Raw genomic sequence first — 15115 nt, forward strand, 5'->3', positions numbered from 1 at the left:
CCCAGCCTCACCGCCGGGAACCCTGGGAGCTGTAGTTTTCGGCCGCCCTCGGCAGGGGCGGGGCCCACAGAGCCTGATGCGTGTGCGCGTCCGCCAAGTGAGGGACCCTGACCCTCGCCATGGCCGGGCCCAAGAGCGGCAGAGAGGCAGGGCAGTGGACCAGCTGAGGAGGCGGAATTTCCAGCGAGGTCTCGTTCTCCGTAGGGCCCTGGACAAGTCCCGTAACATCAGCAATAGTCTGTCTTGTAGGATTTCCAGCGAGAGCCCAGGCTCAGCACCTGGTACCCAGCATGTCCTCAATGAACCGGTGCCTCTGAGACTATCGTTACTGGCCCGGCACAGTTGCCAAAGGCAATTCAGCCCCTAAAAGTGTGTGTGGGGCTGCCCGCCACCCCGACCCCCGTTACTCCCACACATATTTGGGCCAGCGCCCCAGGTGCCCCTCCCTATCCCACCCAAGTTCCCCTCAGTGCCTTGGGCCATCCACAAACACACTCTACCTCTACTCAGAAATTTCCGATATTTATTTCCCAACATTTTGATAATTTTTTACAAATTGAATAAAAGGAATGAAGGAGAGTACGTGGGCCCCCAGGCCAGGCCTTGGGGTCCCGATGAGAGGTGACGGTTTGAAAACTTCTCCTCACCCACAACTCCTGGCCTGCTGCCCTAACCTCTCCTATCAACCTTACCTAAGAGTGAGGTGGGGGCTTTCTGAGGATGTGGGGTTCCCCCCTAGAGGGGACTCTGGGAATCCTGTCTCAAGCCCTGAACTGGGTCAGGTTGGGGACAGATGTGGGCCCGGATGTGGCGCCGTCGCTGCCTCTCCTGCCTGCGGGCCAGCCGCTGCAGTCGTTTCCGAACGGCCCACAGCACCAGGTACACTTCCTGCAGCATCTCAGTCCCTCTCGACTCCAAAGGGGACCCGGTCTTCATTTGGGAGGTGACTGAGGTAGAACTCACAGATGACTGTGAAAGAGAGAAGATGAGCACAGATGAACAGCTTGGTCTAGGGGGAAACCACTGGTGGAACCACCTGCAGATAAACGGCAAAGGCTTGTCTAATTCCACCTGCCCTGTCAAGCCTCAGCTTGGGCAATGCCTCCTCCAGGAAGCCTTCTCGGCCTGTCTCTACTCTGGTGTTCACCCTGTCATACCACATTTTATGCACTATTTGTTCTGCGGACTCATCTGTTTTCAATACCACTATGCAAGCTCCTGGAAGACAGGGACCATGTCCGACCCACCTTTGAGTCCCCACTAGGGTTCCATGGAGAGTGCATTAAAATGAAGGCCAGAATGACACCCCCAACTCTGTCTCCAACCCAAAGCTCTCGCCTGACCTCCAGGCCTGTATATCCCACTGCCTCCTAGGCGTCTCCCTGCAGATGTCCCTCTGACACTTCAACTCATCCTGTCCCAACGCCCTAAAGTCGTTACTTTCTCCCCTAAGTCGGCTCTCCTTCCAGTGAATGGCTCCAGCCTGTTTTCATGTCTGTCTCTCCCTCGCTCCTCACCGTCATGCAATCAACCACGTGGGACAACAATTCTACCTCTTAAATATCACTCCAATCCATTAACTTGTTCTACCTGATGCCTCTCTCCCGGCCCAGAATATTTTATTTTATTTTATTTTATTTTTGACCACACCGCGCGGCTTGTGGGATCTCAGTTCCCCGACCAGGGAGTGAACCTGGGCCTCGGCAGTGAGAGCGCCAAGTCCTAACCACTGAACTGCCAAGGAATTCCCCAGGTGAACTTTCAAAAATTATTATTAATGCAGTAATACCTAATTCAAAACCAAAATAAATTGACTTGGTAGTAACCTAGACACTTCCCTTTTTAAATTAAAATTTTGACTGAGATAATTGTAGGTTCACATGCACTTGTGAGAAATAATACTTACACTCTTTACCTATTTTCCCCCTATAGTAAAATCTTTCAAAACTCTAGTAGTATCGTAGAATACTGACATCAATACAATCCACTGATCTGAATTTATTCATATTTCTCCAGTTTTACTTGTATTCGTGTGTGTGTGTGTGTGTGTGTTGAATTCTTCCCAATTTTACATGATACGTGCAGGTTCATGAATTCAACTACCATAGTCAAGATACAGGAGATTTCCATTGTCGCAAGGATCCCTCATGTTGCCCTTTTATAACCAACCCATCTCCCCCGTCTCTCCCTCCATGCGCAGCCCCTGGCAACCACTAAACCACTAACTGGATCCCCACTTCTCTAATCTGGTTATTTCTGCAATGGTATATAGTATAAATGGAATCATACGATATATAATCTTTTGGGATTGGTTGTTTTCACGCAGCATGATTCCCTTGAGATCCATCCAAGTTGTTGCATATATCAATAGTTTGTTCCTTTTTATGGCTGAGCAGTATCATTCCATGATATATCACAGTTTAACCACTCACCCATTGAAGGACATTTGGGTTGGTTTGGGCTCTTATGAATAAAGCTGCTATGAATGTTCACGTACAGACTTGTGTGTGAACATAAAATTTCATTTATCTGGGATAAATGTCCAGGAGTACAATCACTAGGCCATATGATAACTGCATGTTTAGTTTTAGAAGAACTGACCACACTGTTTTTCCAGAGTGGCCACACCATTTTACATTCCCACCAGCGTGAATGAGTCATGGGGGATAGGAGGGGGGTGCTGCTGGGGACAAGGGGGACAACGTGCTGACCTTCCAGCTGCACATCTGCCAGCCAGACTGCAGGGCGGAGACCATGAGCGTGGAGACAGATTTGATGGCAGTCCAGGGCAGCTGCAACAGCGATCTCGGCCCATGGCCCGCCTCCACCGCAGCCCCGTCCGTGGTGGTCTTGGCCAACACGCAGGGGTCAGCCGCCTTGGAGGACACATCCATCTTGGAGACCTTAGCCTCCTTGGAGGACTCAACCAACTTGAAAGTCTCAGACACCTTGGAAGTCTTCTCCTTCAACTCATTCTCCTTCAACTCCTTCTCCTTCTCCTTCAACTCCTTCAACTCCAACTCCTTCTCCTTCAACTCATTTTTCTTGGAGTCAGTGAATTCTGCGATGGTTGACTTAGCTTTGTGTTTCCAGAAGAAGACCTAAGAACCGAGACAGGGAGAGGACAGACAGAAGTGAGGGGCAGAGCAAGAGACAACAGTCAGAACGGAAGGCCCAGAGGAGAAGGGGCCTCCTCCCCAGCTGTCCTGTCCCTCACCACCTCCCTCTCCATCTTGTTGGGCCACAGGTGGCCAGGAGAGGAGGGAGGCGAGGTGAGGAAGTGCAGGTTTCTGTGACCTAGAGGTCATTGACCAGCACTTCCCACCCCAGCAGGGCAAGAGGAAGGGGCGATCTCTGAAACTCACCGAGTGACTAATCTTGCGCCAAATCCATCGGAAGAACCTCAGGACCACGGCCATTTCTTCCGATACACAAGCCCCAAGCAGGGGGCAGAACCGGCATTCAGTTCAGTGGGGAGGACAGGCTGCAGGCCAGTGGTCGCCACCTAAGGGGTCTCTGGGGAGCCTCTAGCACAGCAGTGAAGAAAGAAATAGAGAATCCAGGAGGAAAACTCCCCCCGGTGACTCATCCTAGGCCCTTCCTCCCCTCCCTGGGACAGGGAGAGGAGTCAAAGTTGATGAGAACCCAGAGGGAGGGAGAGTTCTAGCCCATTGTGAGAGCCTGCCTGGCCCTGACCCCAACCCCCGAGACCCTTCCAGGATCCCCGGAGCCAATCCCTGCACCCTTGGCCCTCCTTCCCCGGAATCCAAGGAAGGAAAACTAACATTTACTGAGCACCTGGTACTCCTTGGGCATTTCCCATGTCTGATGTCACGTAACCCTCCCAGTTGCCCTTCAGGGAGGTATTATTGTCAGTACCATTTTACCCAGGAGGAAGCTGCGATTCAGAAAAACCAAAGAAGCTGCCCAAGTCATAAACCTAGGGAGCCACAGGGCGGGGAGTACAAACCAGGCCTGCCTCCAGGATCCAACTCTCAGCAGGTCCCCCCTAGTGGGGCCGGGGTTCTCCTCAAGTGGAGGCTGCCGCTTTCCCCGCTTCCCCACTGGATGGGGTCCGTCTCCCTACCTGCCTCTTCCGCCTGGGCCGGAGCCGAGGCTGTCGGGGAGGGGCCTGCTCACCCACAGGGCCCCATCCTCAGCCAGCTGGGGGTGGAGGCCACGGAGGCCAGCCAGGCCTGGCGAGGGCACCGTGTGCCCGGGGAGCCTGGCCCACACCCAGGGTTGAGACAAGGGGCCCATTCAGGGCCCCCCGCCCCACCCCCAAGCAGCCACCCAGATCCAGCCCGCAGAGGGGACACGCTGGGAAGCCGGGGGTGGATCCTGCACAATCACCAAAGGCTCCATTGTTCTCCTGTCCCCCACCAGCACGTGGGCCGACGCCCCCCCCGCCCCCCCCCCACCTCGCCTCGCCTGCCCCTTCCCAGGACCCAGGCCGCTGGCTCCCTTTTCCTTCCGCATCTCCACTCTGAGCCACATTAAACCTCCGCAGTCTGGACAAGATCTCCAGGGGAGCCCACAGCCTCAAGTTGCTCTCCCACAGGTGGAAACTGTTGGTGCAGGTCCCGCATCTGGACACAAGCAACGAGATGCCAACCTCCAGATTCAAGTTTCTTCGGATTTTTTAATTATAATTATTATTTTAATAACAACCTGAATCCCAGAACTTCCAGATACTTTCCGTACTCCCTCCCCTGGGCAGAGGAGAGGGGGGCACTCCAGGGAACAAGGTGGGGATGTCTGCCAGGCAGCCTCCAACACCCCCAAGCCATCTATTGCCGGGGCGGTCCCAGAACACTGACCCCTAGGGAGGGAGGAGGGGGGCTCCATCTAACACCCTGTCCTGATGCCCTCCCTCCTCCGTCAAGGTCTAGGGATGCCCCAGCCCAGTCCCTGGGCACTATGGGGAGATCAAGGAAGGGCGGGGGACAGGCCACTTCTGAGCCTTCAACTCCCATCCCCGGGGATCAGGGGGCATTAAAGCTGCATAGGAAGAGGGGGCAGGCAGCTGGCTCAAGGCCTAGCAGCTGTGGCGGCCCCCAAAGGCACATTGTGAAGGAAGGGAGGCTCAGACTGAGGGCCCATTGGGCGCTGGGGGCCCCAGCCGCGGGACCCCCGAGGAAGGCAGCTGGGCCAGCTGCTCGGGGCTGGCCAAGGCACGCAGCAGTCCATTCTCCTGCTCCAGCGCGGCATTCCGCTCGGCCAGGTCCCGAATCTGCTCCTTCAGCACCTCCACCTCCTCCCGGACCGCAAACATGAGGTGGGACTTCACCAAGTCCTGGGGGTCCAGGGACAGGCAAAGCGTCAGGGATCCCAGGCCACCCCAACCTCATCCCCTGCCCAGTGCCTTGAGGAGCCAGGTGTGGGAGAGCGTCCTGCTCCCAGATGATGGGGGACCACCGGGGAAGAAGTCAAACAGGGAAGGCGCAGGGGGTGGGGTATCGGGATGGGCACGGATGCCGGACAGAGGCAAGGTCAGGGCTCAAAGACGGAGACGGGGGCCAGGAGCAGGCTAGGAAGCAAGGTATGTCAAGGGTTCAGGAGGGGGCGAAGGACCCCAGGGAACCCAGCTGGGAGCAGGCCGAGGAGCAGAAGCCAGTATTCCCTAATAATGAGGACAGCAGGGATGGAGTACTGGGCCGGCCAACAGAGGCAGGGGCCTGGGCATCAGCACACGAGCCGGGACCTGCTGGGACCAAGATGGTTTCTCTTACCATGGCTTGTTCGATCTTGTTGTCAATGCCAACCAGGCTTCCGGAGCCACTGGAAAGACACAGGGAGACGAGAGGTAAGGAGGAGGAACAGGTGCCAAGCCAGGTGTCTGGACACCCCAGCCTGCTGCCTTCCAGGTGCTTCTCAGAGCAGCCTCTGGCCTCCTCCACAAGCCCCATTTGCTGCAGCCTCCCACCCACACCCCTGCCTGTACCTGTGACAGTAGAGAATCAGGGAGAGGAGAGTTTTGTCCATCCCCCGACGGGGTGAGGGCCGCTGCCCGGGCCCCCCCAGGCCCCGGTGCGGTGGGGGTCCAGATGCCCCTCGGATGGGGGATGCTCCCCGAGGGGAACAAGGAGAGGAGACACAGCCCCTCTTCCGGGGAGGCCCCGGAGCCATCCCCACCACTCGGGTCTCATACGAGGACACCAGGGACTTGACTGAGACCCCTGGCTGGGCCATCCCCAAGGGGAAAGGATCCTTGGGCCTCCCCAGAGGGAGAGCGCTGTATCATAAGGACTGCCTGGGGGGCTCAAAGCCCCCCCGGGCAGAGCAGAGTCTGGCTGGTGCCAGGCAGGCAGAAAGGAGACAGCGCCTAGGGGGTGCTGGCCTGAAAGCTATATACCACTCCCCAGGGCAAAGCCTGGTTGCTATTGGCTCCTCAGGGACACGGGGACCCCCTCCCGCCGGCTCCATGGTGGGCGGGAATTCCCAGACACGGTCAGTGCCAGTGTCCCCTTCTCACCCTGGCACCAATCCCAGAGCGGAGGGGAGGGGGGCCAGCTGAGGACAGTCAGCTGGGGGGCCGAGTCGGGGGAGGGGCTGCGGGGCCAGAGGCCTGGGGCAGGGAAGGGTGTGAAGGGTGAGGGACAGCCTGGCCCCAGGAGGCCTCTTCCCACCTCTGACCCCATCCTGCCCCCTCTGGGCGAACACTGGCCTCCCTCAAGGCCTCAGCTGCTCTCAGCCGGGAGGTGAGAAAGGGAGTGAAGGCGATATGGTGGGGGGTGTTTCTGATATGCTTGTGGTCTTCCTTGGATTATGAACAGCTCCCTGAAACAAAGCCCACAGCAGGGATGACCCCTGGGGCCTAGCCAGAGAGTTCCCCTCCTCCCACAGTGAGGGTGAGGAGGAATGGGCAAGTTACCACGGCAACAGAAACAGAGCCTGAAACACGAGTACAGCCTATGGACCTGGGACCCGAGTCTGGTGTTTGGGATTCTGGAGGGAGTGAGGGCATAAGGAGAGGTGAGAAGGTGAGGCTGGAGGTGGGATACTGGGAATAAGTGCAGGCGCTCTGAAGAGTCCTGGGAACGGAAGACAGGGAGGGGAGAGCAGGTCTGGCTGCAGTTTATTAAGTGGCCACCAGAGGTCGACTCAGGCCTGGCTCAAGAGTCCCCAAGCCCAGGCTTTGGGTCCCAGAACCTGCACCGTCCTTTGCACCCTGTCCTTTCCTCCAAAGCTCCCTCTCCCCACCACTCAGGCCCCAGGTTCCTGCCTCACCCTGCGGCTCACCACCCACACCTGTCCAGCTTCTGCCTCAGCTGCCTCGGCCCCGGGGCCAGCCCTCCACCTATGCCTCCCAGTACCGCAGGATCACCAGTCCTGACCTCCAGCCCCCAGTTTTGCCCCTCTCAGGCAAGGTGGCCCCAACATGCCGCCTCCCTCACCCTTGCGCTCCCTTGTCCAGCCCTCTCTCCTGGTTGTCAGTTCCAACTTGCTTTCCTGTGGGGGGAATTAGCGCTCAATCCAAGGTGACCCTTGAATGAGGCCCTGCAGCCAGGAAGGGAGCACGAGGGCACTGGGAATTTTCCATTTCCCATCCAAGCTCTGGGTGCAGAAGGCGCTGACAGGTGGAGTAACGAAGAGGGTGACCAGGCCTGAGAGAGCAGGACAGGATGAGGTGGGGGACGGAGACCTGGGACTCCTGGGGTTGGGGGGAGGAAACAAGTTTGAGAGCAGAGGGAGAAGAAACAAGTTTGAGAGCAGAGCGAGGCCAGCCAGCTGCAGCGTCAAAGCAGTTTTCAAGCTATTTCAAACCGAGACACCTGGGTGGAGACTGGGCCACCACAGAACTCTCCCCCCAGCCACCGGTACACAGACACACAGAGACCAAAGAGGGGCAGATTCACAGGAATAGGAACACTGGCCTTGCTTGGCGAACACTCAGTAAAGATGCCAAGTAAGTTGTTCCTTCTTGCCAGAAATAAAGGAATAATACAACAGTAAACATTTGTCGGCTGACAGATGATTATCTCCTGTTTGACTAGCACTGGAGAGTTTCTGACTGCACTTTCCACTGGCACATTCTAACATTAACGCTTCAAGGGACCAGGACTCTGGCAACCCAAGCCCTCCCTTTGAGAACCCCTGAGAGAAGGTCTGCCTGGCGCTGTGCTGGGATCTCTGAGCAGGGTCAGGAGTGGGAAGTTTGGGGTTGACTGGACGGATCAGCCTTCACAAGCCCCCAAAGCAACTTTGTATGAGTCAGAATAAAATTTTCAAGACTTATTGCCATCTTCTCGAAAACTATCATGACTTCAAGTGTCAACAGTGACTTCAAATGTGAGTGGCGCCCCCTGGAGTTGTGCAGAGCACGACATGCACACCTGGGGACTCTGGCCCTGCAGGACTCTTAGGTCCTGGGGCAAGGACAGCTGTAGAGGCTGGTCTTCCTTTTTGAAGGTCAAATAAAACAGCTTCAAAACGAGGATCAGATGAAGAAACAGGACATCTGGGAGAGGTGGGGAGGTTCTGATGCCAGGGACAAGGGCCAGCCCTGCTCCCTCACCGTGTTTTGATGAGCCCCCAGGAGCCTGGCTGCCCCGTCTACACTCCCTCCTGGATCTGGGGGGGGGGGGGTTGGCGGGGGATGGCTCTTTGCCCAGATAGGGAGAGCTGTCCCTGCCTCTGTCCTGGAGAGAAAGGGCATCGCAGAGATGTTTGCTTCCTCCTCTTCTCTTGGGACACAGGCATTCCAGGAGGAGAGGGGAGAGAAAGTGGCTTTGGGGTCCGACCCAGGCTCCAACAGCAGTCCTGCCACTTACTAGCTGGTGACAGTGGGCAAGTTTCTAAAAACCCTCCTCCTCTCTGTTTCTTCATGTGGATAGTGGGGATCCTGGGGTTGCTCTTAAGAATTATGTGACATAAGAGGTAGCATCTGACCCCAAGGAAGCACTGGATAAACATACCTTTTCTTTCCTGAGTTCCTGGAATTCATTCCCCGTAATGCCTGGATCCCCCATGCTGGCCGTCTACCCACCTATGCAACCATCCCCTCATGCATCCATCCATCCACTTATTCAAGTACCTCCCAACTGCCAGGCCCTGTTGGGGGCATGAATTCACCATGTACCCTCTGTTCTCCCATCCCCAGATTTAGGATTGGTCAGGCATCCCCAACTCCCCATCTGGGATCCAGGCACTTAATACCCCAGTCCACTTTCCCTCTCAAAAGGGAGGTCCCATGCCACTCAGACCCTGTTCTGCCAGCTCCCGGCACACCAGAGAGGTGAGGTGGGGGCTACACGCCCCATTCCAGGGGGCCAAGGAGGTGGCCCAGCCCAAACACGCTGACCCAGCAGGGTGGAGCACGAGGGCTTGGGCCTGAGCCCCAGAGGCTTGGAGCTCAGCAGAGTAAAGTGGAGGCTGGGAGGCAGACCGGTCAGACTGGGGTGTTTGACGGGGTGGGACAGAGGGAGGAGGGGAGGGAGGGGACAAGCCAAAAGAATAGAGTTCAGGAGGCTTCTAGAGGCAGAACTCTCTAAGAGAAAGCTGGAAGCTGGCCTCTCAAATCAACAGGGGTGGGGGAGGGACAGGGAGCCCTCCGTGCCAGGGAACCTCCCAAGTGGGAGGGGAGCGGGTGGGAAGCGCTGAGAATAGCAGCGATGGGGGCAGGTGACTCTCCCGGGCCTGGCCGACCTCACACCTCACACATTCCTTAGAGCAGGGAGCTCAGATGCGGCTCCCTGCCCAGCCCTGCTCTGTCCCTCATTCTCCAAGTACCTTCACCAGGCCCCTTGCCCTCCATCCCACCGGCCCCTATCCCCCCTTCTCTTTTCTCTCTGCCCCCCCCCAAGGCCTCAGTCCCTGACTGGAGAAGGGGGGGTGGGGGGGGCGGGGTCGCCACGTGACTGGAAGGCAGGAAGGAGAAACTCCGCTGAAATAAGTCCCCCACTTCCCACTAAGCCCCGCCCCCTAGTGCCTTCCAAACAGGAAGTCCCTCCCCCAGGCTTCGAACCGGAAGTCCCACTCCTCCCTCCAAAATAAAAGTGGCAACTCCCTGGCCCCTCTCCTGGGTTCGTATCAGTCCACAGCCAGAAGGGAGCAGCTAGGCCATCTGACTCGCGATTTTGTTCCTCCCCTTTCAGCTTGCTGACTTTGCTACGTTGAAACCTGGCCCTCAAAACAGGAAGTTCTGCCCACCGTGCCATGAACAGGACATTCTCCCCTGAAGGGCGAACCCCAGGAGATCCTGCTCTCCTGTGCCTTCCCTGTGACCGACAGCCAGCCTCTCCACGGCTTTGGCTTGGCCTTGGCCTCCCGGGAGTGCTTAGCCCCCATGGTGATCCTAGCACAGAGAACCGAACCTTAGGGACATGCTTTCTTGGTACCAGAGGTCCCAGGATCCTAAAGTAGTCTGCGTGGACCCTGCAGGAGTCCCATTCCCCTCGGTAGGGAGAGGGAGAACTGGGAGGAGACCGACTCCCTATTCTGGTCTCCTGAACATTTGCCAGTAAATTCTTCTGGTTGGCCAGATGATCGCTAAATCTGCAAGAGCTCTGGAATTTGACAACAATGACTCCCTTCAAATTCTAAAAAAGTCTACCATTTGACAGTCCTAAGCCAGGGAGTCCCACCCAGCTCTCTCCACAGGGAGGGAGTAGGTCTCAAATCAGCTTTGCCCAATGTGTTATGCCCAGGCCAGGCTTCTCAGTTTAAGGGGTCCTCCCCAAGTTCAAGTAGAGGGAAGGACACCTACCAGGCAGTTTCACTCAGCTTTCCCAGGTGCTGGGTGGGGAACCGGAGCCCACCTACCTATCGTCATCACTGTCCAGGTGGCCACTGATGGCCAGCATGGAGCGGGCGAAGCTGAGGCTCTGGGCAGCCGCTGTTCCAAAGGGGTCTGGAGACTTGTGAACCAGACTGGCATCGGGGAAGAAGTAGAGGGCTGGGGAGCTGGGGCGAGAGTCGAGTGGGGGCACCTGGAGACAGACAGGTGGGAACTGTCACATTGAGTGAGAGAAAGGATCCAGCCACCTTACAACTTGCCTAGTAGTGTTCCTCCCTCCCCAGCTCTCCCCACACACCCCCACCTTCTGAAGACAAGGGACCCAGGCGTCCTGCCCCCGCAGCCCCTCTTACCCCCGGATCTGGGGAAGGAGGTACTAGAGACAAGGGAAACAGCACCCATCCTGAGGACTGGGTGAGTGGCTTCGAAAAAGTGGCTCATGGGGTATCAGAGAGGGGCTCTGGTCTGCACTCCAGTACCCTTCCACCACCTGAACTAGGACCCCTAATCAGAGGCCAGTCAGAGACTGTGCCTTCTGTTACCTGACTTCTTAAGGTGACTCAAATGTCACTTCCTCAGAGAGGCATTTCTCCATCCTGTGACTTGTGAATTCCACTGAACTGTTCTATTTTTTTTTATAGCCCCTAATATCTGAAATTAAAGTATTTTTGCCTCCCTGCTGCTGGAAGGTAAGCTCCAGAGGGCAGAGCTTGTAGTTTGTTCAACAGCCATTTGTAGAATGAATCCTCAGAAACTGGTCCTCCCCCTCCTCCTCCCTCCCCTACCCATTCTAGCCTCTCCTCTCAAACTTCTAGGGACTCAGGTGAAGTTCTGCTCCTGAGCTTGGCTCTTGGGGGTTGGGGACCGGAGCGGTTACAGAGGTGGAGAGAGGCGGAGCCTGGGTGTGGACCCACACAGCCCAACAGGCGCTGGGGGTGGCTGCAAAAGGGCGGGGGCCACAGGAACAAGACGCCTCTGTGAGGCCCCAGGAGGCCCCAGCTTCTCGGAAAAAGCCAAGAACAGAGAGTCCAGGGTGGTTGGCGGGACAGAACAGAGGAAGGGGGCCCAGGTGGTGCCCCCCGCCCTCCTCCAGGCCTCTGTTAGAGGCAACCCGGGGAGAAGAGGCATGGGGGAGTGTAGGAGGAAGACAAACTTTGGGGCAGGGAAACAGCAGCACAGAGGCAGGGGCATAAGAAGGAATCAGGACGTGGGGGAAGGAAAGGGAACTGGGGGCACAGAGGGGAGAGGGGCAGGGTCTGTGGGCCCAAGGGAAGCTCAGGCAGGGCTTAAGGATAGAGAGAGCTGAGGCTGGGGGCAAAGGGAGCTTGCTTTGGAAGAGTGTGTGCACAGGGACCAGTAAAGAAAACGCATCTTCTCCCCTGGGGTAGGAACTGAATGAAAGAACTCAAGAAAAGTGGGGGGTGGCATGAGAGACGTGAGTTTGAGGCCAGGAGCGGGTGGGGGGAGCCGGTCCTGACAAGGCCCAGACACACAGTCTCAGGTTATTTTTATACTGTGGTTTGTGCCCAAGGCCAAGAAGGGGAAAGGTTCTCATCCTCACACTACCTGCCTTTCCTCCTGCATCCAACGTGTTATTTTCTCCTTCAGGACAGACACATGCAACACCCCTTGCTGCCCACCCCCCACCCCAAGGACCCAGGCATCCTGCCCCCCAGCCCGGACTTGTTCGTCTTTTGGAGGCAGGAAGCAGAATGAGCAAAGGATTTAACTCCTTCTCGGCTGCTCCCCACCTCTCTCCCACCGCATGGTGGCCACCCCCAGTGATTGATCCTGGAGAGACCCAGACGCAGGGAACTGAGACTGACAACTGGGAGTAGAAAAGACGAACCAGCCAACGTCCTGTCCTTGTAATGGGTTCCCTCACCCCCACCCAATTCTTCAATGTCTTGGGGAAGTTTGTTTTGGGACAAAGCTGGAGGTGGGGCTGGGTGGTGAGTTCCATCTCCCAACTGGAGATGGAACTGCAAAGGAGAAATTTACAGTGGAATGCCTACTTTTTGCCCTTCCCTCCCAACCCCAGCAGGCCCAACTACCCCAGCCCTGCCTGGGGCCTCCACCCTCAGTGCGTGAAGAAGTGAGACCAAGACAGAAGGTGAAGGCCAAAGTGAGGAAGTCACATCTCCATGATGGAGAGACAGGACTGGGCTACCTGGAGCTGGAGACTCGGGCCAAAGGCAACAAATGAAAGACCAAAGAGAAAGAAAGTGCAGAACGTGGGGAAGACGGAGCCTAAGAGAGAAAACAAGGGCCAAGTGAGAGAGCAGGAAGAAAAAAGACGGGGCTGTCTGATGTAACGGACAGGTGACAATGGAGCGGGGAGAGGTCAGTATGGAAGCAGAGGCCAAGGTCGAAATCGACAAGCACCACCCCTCAGGTGTCCCCCCCAACCCTGAACCCAGCTCTTACCTGCCCCATCTCCTCTGGAGCAACCAACTCCATCCTCAGCCGCAGAGCTCCATCCTTCGTACGCGACAGTGGAGGGGTCCCTGCTGTTGAGCCCCCTGCCTCCACTTCTACCCTCAAAGAGGGCAGGGGCGTGGCAGCCCGGGAAGTGCCCGCGCTATCCCCCGTCCCGGCCTCTGGGGGGCGCTGCTGGGGCGCGGAGGCTGACAGGGGGGTTGTCTCCAACTTGGCCTTGCCGGGCACTGCCAGCTGGCCCAGCCCCCCGGTGAAGGAGCGGGCCTGAGGTCCAGGGGAGGTGGGGGGTGGGCGGAGCCAGGAGGTGGGGCCCTGAGACAGGCCTGGCTGTGGTGTAGGGGTGGCCAGGCCTAAGCTGGCCAGCTCCAACCTGGAATCCAAAGACCTGCCCCCATTGCCCCCTGAGGCCCCTCGAATCCCTTCCAGGAGCCGGCCAAAGCTAGGGGGCTCCAGGTCTCTCTCGTAAACATCCACACATGTCCAACGGCCTCGGCGATAAGGCTCTCCCAGGCCTTGGGGCAGCTTCACCACCCGGAAACGGGAGGCGGGGGCCCCAGGCGGTGGGGAGCCATTCCGGGGGGTGCCCTTGCCCCCTGGCTCGGGGTTGGGCTCCTCGTTGGGCACGCGGGGCGGGGGCCCAGTGGGAGCCGGCAGGGCAGGGGGATCCGGGCCCCCTGGGCTCCCCGGACCCTCGTAGTCCGTGGTGACGCTGGTGATTTGGAAACTACTCTTCTTCTTGCCCCCACTCATGGTCCCTGGGGCTCAGGACTGGGCCAAGGTGGGCAGGGGGGCGGTGGTGGCTCTTCGAGGGGCTCAGGCACCCCTGGAACAGGGGGGCCACATGGTGGGGACATCAGGGCCCCTGGGGATGTCTGGGTCCGACATGGCAGGAGGGCCTTACGGGAACTGGGGGTGCCTGGTTGGTGAAGGGAGAACAGGGTAGGGGAGGTGGCGGGAGCTGGGGGGGCAGGGGCAGGTTTTTCCTGCTGCTGTCGCTGCCACCGCCGAACTCCAGAGCTGAGTTTGCAAACTGTAGAGAGAGAGAGAGAGAGAGACAGAGAGAGAATGTGTGAGAAAGCAGTGGGCAGGCCACCTCCGGGGCTTCCTCTCTGGGGAGCGGAATGGGGGGAGGAAGGGGAAACCGCCAGAGACAAAGAGACAGAAATGACAGAGACCAGAGCAGAGGGGACAGATCCGGGCGGGCGCAGAGAGCAGGAAGAGGCGGCCCAGACCCAAAGTTGGGCATTTCTCGCTGGGATTCAAACTCACGGGACCCAAGTCGTCCCAAGAGCAAGGGCTCCAAGGCCTGGGTGAACAGGAGTGAAGCCGCTCCTCAGCCCGGCCAGGCCGCCGGGAGGCCTGTGCTGGGCCACCGAGGCCCCCTGCACCGCAGCTCCCCCATCCCTGAGGCAGGCCCTGCCCCGCCGCCCCGCCGCCCCGCCGCCCCGCCCAACCCAGAGCCCTACCTCTCGGCCGCGGCCACCGAGCTGGGCCGGGGGTCCCGGCCGCCTAAGATGTTGGGTTGTCCCTTCCCCGGGGCCTCGTGGCCCCAGCAGCTCGGGGGCGCAGGCGGCAATTAGAGGCTGGCCGGTCCTCTTCGGGGGCCGCACCTCGCCCCGAAAGGCATCTCCGCGGAAAGTTTGCTGTCCAGAAAAGAAGGAACCCCCGCCTCCTTGGCGGAGCCCAGGCGCGGCCTCCGAAGCCCCAAGGGTCCGCGGACCGATGCGGGAGGGGGGCGCCTTAGCCCCCGACCCTGCAGGTGGAGCTGCCTCGGTGGTCGTCGCGGCGAGTGGCTCTCCCAAGTCTCCTTCCGCGTGGCACCGCTGGGTCTCCCTCCGCTCCTCTCGGTCTTTCTCTTTCGGGGCTGTTGACAACCCCCACGCCAGGAAGTCCTGCCTCCTCGGGCCTGCTGACTGCTCCTCTCCTCCTCCTCCTCCT

At 58.3% G+C, this 15115-nt stretch overlaps 1 protein-coding gene across 1 annotated transcript; it reads right to left on the reverse strand.

Moving 5' to 3' along the window:
• Positions 1–735: 735 nt before the first annotated feature.
• Positions 736–15115, reverse strand: LOC309972939 (TSC22 domain family protein 4; the record flags this gene model as incomplete). Its single annotated transcript, XM_082856834.1, has 9 exons — positions 14644–15115; positions 13166–14207; positions 10765–10931; positions 5733–5781; positions 5093–5296; positions 4092–4164; positions 3366–3421; positions 2712–3101; positions 736–969 (listed from the first exon to the last, which is right to left on the reverse strand). Exons 2-9 carry the CDS (start codon positions 13925–13927, stop codon positions 736–738), a joined length of 1935 nt encoding a protein of 644 aa, XP_082712960.1. The 5' UTR covers positions 13928–14207; positions 14644–15115.

Source organism: Leucopleurus acutus (assembly GCF_964270905.1).
Source record: "Leucopleurus acutus genome assembly, chromosome: 16".
NCBI classification, from domain to species: domain Eukaryota; kingdom Metazoa; phylum Chordata; class Mammalia; order Artiodactyla; family Delphinidae; genus Leucopleurus; species Leucopleurus acutus.